Genomic DNA, 7,500 nt, shown 5'->3' with positions numbered 1-7,500 from the left:
TTTTTGCTTTGGTATGCGATGTCAAAGTCGTGTTTTTGCTTTGGTATGCGATGTCAAAGTCGTGTTTTTGCTTTGGTATGCGATGTCAAAGTCGTGTTTTTGCTTTGGTATGCGATCTCACCTGTTAGTAAAGATCTCACTTCACTTCACGGCCAAGCAAGAACCATTCGATTATCTAAATATATATATATATATATATATATATATATATATATATATATATATATATATATATATATACATATATATATATATATATATATATATATATATATATATATATAGGGAATGAATATCTGAGAAATAATAATTAATCATTGATGTTAGCGTGCGCAGCTCAACATTACCGCTTGCTAGTACATACGGAGTTTGATGTTTATTTTTTTGCGTGTGCAAAGCGAACGTACGGCAAAGCAAGAACCATTAGATTTTCCATTATTCTTGGTTTTTTTTTTTTTTTTTTTTTTTTCCTATTAGAAATACTGAGATCGCCTACCAAAACAGCACCCGTTTTTGTTCATTCAAATTGAAGAATATATCATTACAATCATAAGTTTGATCATACATAAATATTTCATTTTATTTTCAACTGATGTTTTTTCATGGCTAGTATAAAAGAAATCTTCAAAACTAATAAAAACAAATTTTTTTTTTGTGCTATGATAGGCAGGTCACCGGCAAAGAAACTGACAATCACGGTGAATAGGGAAGATGATGTCGTCATTGAATTTAGGAAACCTCTCAATTTGACCCAAATGTCATGGCGTCAAGATCCAAAAAAACCCTGCGAGAAGATTAACATGACTGACGAATCAAAACTAATTGTACCACTCGATAAGACGAAGGAGTCTGGTGTCTATTTATTCGAAATGGATAATAACCAACCAGGAGCTTCAAGAGAGTGTGCAGTTGTGATCATTAGGAGGGGTAAGAATTACGTATGAGTATTGAAGAAAATAACCCACAATGTATGAAAAAAAAATTAAATTTATTTAGCTTTCGAAGGGACCATCTCCCTTCCTCTTCAGAAAACAAATGGTTACAATTTTTTAAAAAGAAGTACAGAAATAGAAAACCACCGTGAAATGGTGTTTACTATTATTCTTACGAGCCTTTCTGTACCTTTTTTTAAATTTGTTTTTAACCATTTGTTGTTTTCTGAAGATGAGAGCTAAATTAATTTCTTTTTTCATACATTGTAGGTTATTTTATTTATCAGAAATACACGGAAAATTGTGTATGTTAATATATATGAATATAGTTTTTATAAGCTATTGACGTCTATTTAAGTAATGGAACCTAATGCATAGTACATGATATTGTTGACTTATACAATAGAGTATCTATATTCTAGAACCACGGGCGCCATCCGGTGGTCCAAGGACCACTAGTGGTACGTGAGAAGAAAAAGAAATTGGTGGTCTGCAGAAAAGTTGGGACATTATTTCAATCTTTATGTTTTCTTAAACCTCTTATGGAAACCCTGATACAAATCTCACAGAAGACACAGAGCTCAGTGTTGTCAATTTTGCATTTCAGAGAAAATTAGCATTACAAATCTGAACCAATCATTTAGCAAAAAGAAAAAACTTTAACTAATTAACGCCATCATTAACAAAATAAATCGATCATTATGAATGTGAATTTTTCCCGGATGTAGTGTAGGCCTACACAAAACGCATATCAAATAAAAAGGAATATGTTTTATCAGTTGCATAAGCATTTCGATTTCATAGCCAAACAACATTGAAGGAGTGTTTGCCTCTCGCATGATTTCAGTAGACCAAATTTATGTCATTAATCCAGTCAATTTTTTTTTTTTCAAAGAAGTACAGAAGTACACAAAGAATATATGGAGCTAACATTTCATAGAAACAGATGCAGATTATTATTATTATTATTATTATTATTATTATTATTATTATTATTATTATTATTATTATTATCACTTGCTAAGCTACAACCCTAGTCGGAAAAGCAAGATGCTATAAGACCAAGGACTCCAAGAGGGAAAAGATATCCCAGTGAGGAAATGAAATGAGGAAATAGATGAACTACATGACACTTAATGAATTATTCATATGAAATGTGTATGTATGTGCCATAGTTTTCACTGATATCCATGAAATTGCTCAAATACTGTCTTCCTTTTCTCGGTCTTTGTGCTGCAGAATGCCCAGCCAACAGGTATGGCGACCAATGCAGCCATTGGTGCCCCGATTGCATGCACGGAGGTATTTGTGATGCCAAGACTGGAAAATGTGTCTGTCCTCCTGGATTTAGAGGGGAATTGTGTGAAGAAGGTGAGGTTTTATATGTTTTTCTCAGCTTCACTTCAACCAGACGAGTTACAGGAGATGTCTGTTTATTAAATGACTCTTGTATTGCCATTGTAGTTGGAGCTTGTGGGTTACAATACTTCACATACGCTTGGACTTTCTATACTTAATCTGCTCCATGTTCTAAGCCTTTTGGTTTTAACCTTGTCCCCTTTCTAGTTTTGTGATCTAATTATAGGTGAAAATCACTAGTAACCAATTCCTTGTTTCTCTCCCTTTCTGACAGCATGTGAAGGCGTCCAAATCCTCAACTCGTGTACCGAAGATCCAGGGGTAACAAGTAATACACAGCTCTGTTTACCTTCTCCATACGGATGTTCGTGCGCTCCAGGCAAGAAAGGCTACTTGTGCAATGAAGGTAATACTATCTTTATTTTTATTTTTTTTTTTTTTTCATTTTTAAAAGTCGCTTCGAACTAACGTCCATTACGTACCCACATTATCATTATTATAATTATTATTTTTATTATTATTATTATTATTACTATCATTATTATTATTATTATTATTATTATTATTATTATTATTATTATGAAAATTACTATTATTATTATTATAATTATTATTATTATTATTATTATTATTATTATTATTATTATTATGAAAATTACTATTATTATTATTATTATCATTATTACTATCATTATTATTATTATTATTATTATTATTATTATTATTATTATTATTATTATTATTATCATCATCATCACTTGCTAAGCTAGAACCCTAGTTGGAAAAGCAGAACGCTATAAGCCAAGTGCCCCAACAGGGAAAATAGCCCAGTGAGGAAAGGAGATAATGAAAAACTACAAGAGAAGTTCAATAACAATAATAACATTAAAATAAACCTTTCATATATAAACTATAAAGACGGGAAAATAATAAGAGGAAGAGAAACAAGATAGAATAGTGTGCAATATTGGTAATTTTATTTTTTTCTATTATTGTTCTTAAAAGCCACTTCAAACTTCATTTTAATGTTGTTACCGTTCTTAAAATATTTCGTTTTCCTTGTTTCCTTTCCTCACTGGGCTATTTTCCTTGTTGGGGCCCATGGGCTTATGGCATCCTGCTTTTCCAACTAGGGTTGTATCTTAGCAAGTAATAATAATAATAATAATAATAATAATTAACATCCTTTGCGTACTTACGATCACATAATACGCTTTATGAAATACGCTGAAGATATTAATATTAATCTCTGGCACCGTCGTTCAATTAGTTCGTTATGCATGTTGCATAAGATTCTTCATAATTCTTACCATCCTTTACACTCACATCTTCCCGGACAGTTCCAGCCTGTTCGTATTACTGGACATGCAGTTCATTCTAATAGTGAGGCCTTCTCCATCATGAGGCTCAATACTACGCAGTATTCTAGAAGTTTAATTCCAGCTGTGCCCAAGTTGTGGGATGATCTTCCTAATAGGGTAGCTGGATCGGTAGAATTTCAAAAGTTTATTTCTCATATAGCTTATTTATTTCCTTATTTCCTTCCCTCTCTGGCCTATTTTCCTTGTTGGAGCCGTAGGGTTTATAGCATCCTGCTTTTCCAACTAGAGTTGTAGCTTAGCTAGTAATAATGATAATAAGACTTCAACTTCTCTTGAATTCATGTACGTAAGAATTCATGAATATTATGCGTGTGTGCACATCCATCTAAATATTTGACAGTCATTTTGGATGGGTCGCGTACACTAGTATTAATATATTCAGCTATTTGTGAATTGTATATTTTATGGACACTTTTGAGTAATTATTCAAATTTCAATTTGGTATATATTTCTAATATATATAAAATGTATGCTGGCATCACGAAATTTTGTTTGGTTGTCTATGTTGACGATGTCAGTTCCAGGTCGTTTAGTGAGGAAACCAAGCTAGGTTTTTTTTATTTTTTATAATTCTATAGTTTTTTATAATTCTAACTTGTTTCCCATGTGGCAAATTGTTATAAATAATGAAAAAGTAATAGAGGAAAACAATAGCTTTGCATAATATGGCAGTTTATTATTATTATTATTATTATTATTATTATTATTATTATTATTATTATTATTATTATTACTACTACTACTTGCTACAACCCTAGTCGGAAAAGCAAGATGCTATAAGCCCATTGGCCCCAACAGGGAAAATAGCCCAGTGAGGAAAGGAAACAAGTGTTGTCAGGTGAATGAGGACAGAGGAGGATCCGTAAAGAATAGGCCAGATTATTCGGTGTATGTGTAGGCAAAGGGAAAGCGAACCGTAACTAGAGAGAAGGATCCAATGCAGTACTGTCTGACCAGTCAAAGGACCACATAACTCTCTAGCGGTAGTATCGTGGTCTTGTAAACAAACACATTTTTTCCACTTTTCAGATTGTGATCCTGGTACCTGGGGAGTGAACTGTCTACAGAGATGTAATCACTGTGTGGGTGGAACTTGCAACAAAGTGACAGGAAAGTGTTCATCTGGTCGAGAAGATCCCTGTGCTGGAGGTAAGCTTATAAGTTCCCATTATTTACCCTTATTATGGTGGCCTATTTGGTAACGTCCCTGACTGGTGATCACCAGACTGCGGTTCGAGTCCCGCTCAAACTCGTTAGTTCCTTTGGGCATTGCAACCTAGCCATCCTTGTGCGCTAAGGATGGAGGTTTTGGGGGAGACTATATTTCTATCTGCTGAATCATCAGCAGCCATTGCCTGGCCCTCCTTAGTTCTACCTTGGGTGGAAAGGGGGCATGGGCGCTGAACATATGTATGTATGGTCAGTCTCCAGGCCATTTTCCTGCTTGATAGGGTAATTTTATTTATTTTTCTTAAAATGAAAGGATAATATTTTTTTAACTTATTTTGCTTGAAGTTAAAAGCGAAAATATTCCTCAACTTACAAACTTTATAGGTTCCAAGAAGCTGTTTGCAAGTCGAATGTTTGCAAGTCGAATGTTTGTAAGTCGAATGTTTGTCAGTCGAATGTTTGTAAGGTGAATGTTTGTAAGTCGAATGTTTGCAAGTCGAATGTTTGTAAGTTGAATGTTTGTAAGTCGAATGTTTGCAAGTCGAATGTTTTGCAAGTCGAATGTTTGCAAGTCGAATGTTTGCAAGTCGAATGTTTTTGCAATTCGAATGTTTTTGCAATTCGAATGTTTTTAAGTCGAATGTTTGCGAGTCGAATGTTTGTCAGTCGAATGTTTGTAAGTCGAATGTTTGCAGGTCGAATGTTTTGCAAGTCTGTTTGTCAGTCGAATGTTTGTAAGTTGAATGTTTGTAAGTCGAATGGTTTGCAAGTCTGTTTGTGAGTCGAATGTTTGTAAGTCGAATGTTTTGCAAGTCGAATGTTTGAAAGTCGATTGTTTTGCAAGTCGAATGTTTGTAAGCGAATGTTTGCAAGTCGAATGTTTTTGCAAGTCGAATGTTTTTCAGTCGAATGTTTGCGAGTCGTATGTTTGTCAGTCGAATGTTTGTAAGTCGAATGTTTGCAGGTCGAATGTTTTGCAAGTCTGTTTGTAAGTTGAATGTTTGTAAGTAGAATGTTTGTAAGTCGAATGTTTGCAAGTCTGTTTGTGAGTCGAATGTTTGTAAGTCGAATGTTTTGCAAGTCGAATGTTTGGAAGTCGATTGTTTTGCAAGTCGAATGTTTGTAAGTCGAATGTTTGCAAGTCGAATGTTTTTGCAAGTCGAATGTTTTTCAGTCGAATGTTTGCGAGTCGAATGTTTGTCAGTCGAATGTTTGTAAGTCGAATGTTTGCAGGTCGATTGTTTTGCAAGTCTGTTTGTAAGTTGAATGTTTGTAAGTAGAATGTTTGTAAGTCGAATTTTTGCAAGTCTGTTTGTGAGTCGAATGTTTGTAAGTCGAATGTTTTGCAAGTCTGTTTGTGAGTCGAATGTTTGTAAGTCGAATGTTTTGCAAGTCTGTTTTGTAAGTCGAATGTTTTACAAGTCTGTTTGTGAGTCGAATGTTTGCAAGTCAAATGTTTGTAAGTCGAATGTTTTGCAAGTCTGTTTGTGAGTCAAATGTTTGTAAGTCGAATGTTTTGCAAGTCTGTTTGTGAGTCAAATGTTTGCAAGTCGAATGTTTGTAAGTCGAATGTTTTGCAAGTTTGTTTTGTGAGTCGAATGTTTGTAAGTCGAATGTTTGTAAGTCGAATGTTTTTGCAAGTCGAATGTTTTTTCAGTCGAATGTTTGTAAGTCGAATGTTTGCGAGTCGAATGTTTGTCAGTCGAATGTTTGTAAGTCGAATGTTTGCAGGTCGAATGTTTGTCAGTCGAATGTTTGTAAGTCGAATGTTTGCAGGTCGAATGTTTTGCAAGTCTGTTTTGTAAGTTGAATGTTTATAAGTTGAATGTGTCGAATTTTTTGCAAGTCTGTTTGTGAGTCGAATGTTTGTAAGTCGAATGTTTTGCAAGTCTGTTTGTGAGTCGAATGTTTGCAAGTCAAATGTTTGTAAGTCGAATGTTTGCAGGTCGAATGTTTTGCAAGTCTGTTTTGTGAGTTGAATGTTTATAAGTTGAATGTGTCGAATTTTTTGCAAGTCTGTTTGTGAGTCGAATGTTTGTAAGTCGAATGTTTTGCAAGTCTGTTTGTGAGTCGAATGTTTACAAGTTAAATGTTTGTAAGTCGAATGTTTGCAAATCGAATGTTTTGCAAGTCGAATGTTTGGAAGTCGATTGTTTTGCAAGTCGAATGTTTGCAAGTCGAATGTTTTGCAAGTCGAATGTTTGTAAGTTGAATGTTTGCAAGTCGAATGTTTTGCAAGTCAAATGTTTGCAAGTCGAATGTTTGTAAGTCAAATGTTTGCAAGTCGAATGTTTGTCAGTCAAATGTTTGCAAGTCGAATGTTTGTCAGTCGAATGTTTTGCAAGTCTGTTTTGTGAGTCGAATGTTTGCAAGTCGAATGTTTGTAAGTCGAATGTTTGCAAGTCAAGTGTTTGTAAGTCGAATGTTTGTAAGTCGAATGTTTGTAAGTCGAATGATTTGCAAGTCGAATGTTCGTAAGTTGAAATCTCTATGTATGTTTCAGGCCCCAAAGGATACCTCCGTTTCCGACAGGAACCGGACGTTAAACCGGATGAGGATCCTGTAACCGTATCCTTTGTGAAGGAATTTGATGGGGAAGAACCAATTTCGAGCGACATAACCTATCGAGTAGTTATTTGGGTAAGTTATAACCTTAC

The 7,500-nt window shown here is 34.3% G+C and overlaps 1 protein-coding gene across 1 annotated transcript in view; it reads left to right on the top strand.

The window, feature by feature from the left end:
• LOC137642848 (uncharacterized) overlaps nt 1–7,500 on the top strand; it is a 28,758-nt gene that overhangs the window by 3,460 nt on the left and 17,798 nt on the right. The window contains exons 6-10 of the mRNA XM_068375721.1: nt 667–927; nt 2,172–2,303; nt 2,566–2,697; nt 4,703–4,822; nt 7,347–7,483. Of these exons, the coding sequence (XP_068231822.1) occupies nt 667–927; nt 2,172–2,303; nt 2,566–2,697; nt 4,703–4,822; nt 7,347–7,483 (782 nt within the window). The remainder of the gene's footprint in view (nt 1–666; nt 928–2,171; nt 2,304–2,565; nt 2,698–4,702; nt 4,823–7,346; nt 7,484–7,500) is intronic.

Source organism: Palaemon carinicauda, chromosome 6 (genome assembly GCF_036898095.1).
Source record: "Palaemon carinicauda isolate YSFRI2023 chromosome 6, ASM3689809v2, whole genome shotgun sequence".
Classification (NCBI taxonomy): Eukaryota; Metazoa; Arthropoda; class Malacostraca; order Decapoda; family Palaemonidae; genus Palaemon; species Palaemon carinicauda.
The sequence above is the reverse complement of the archived record's forward strand: the minus strand, read 5'-3'. Positions and strand labels throughout refer to the sequence as shown.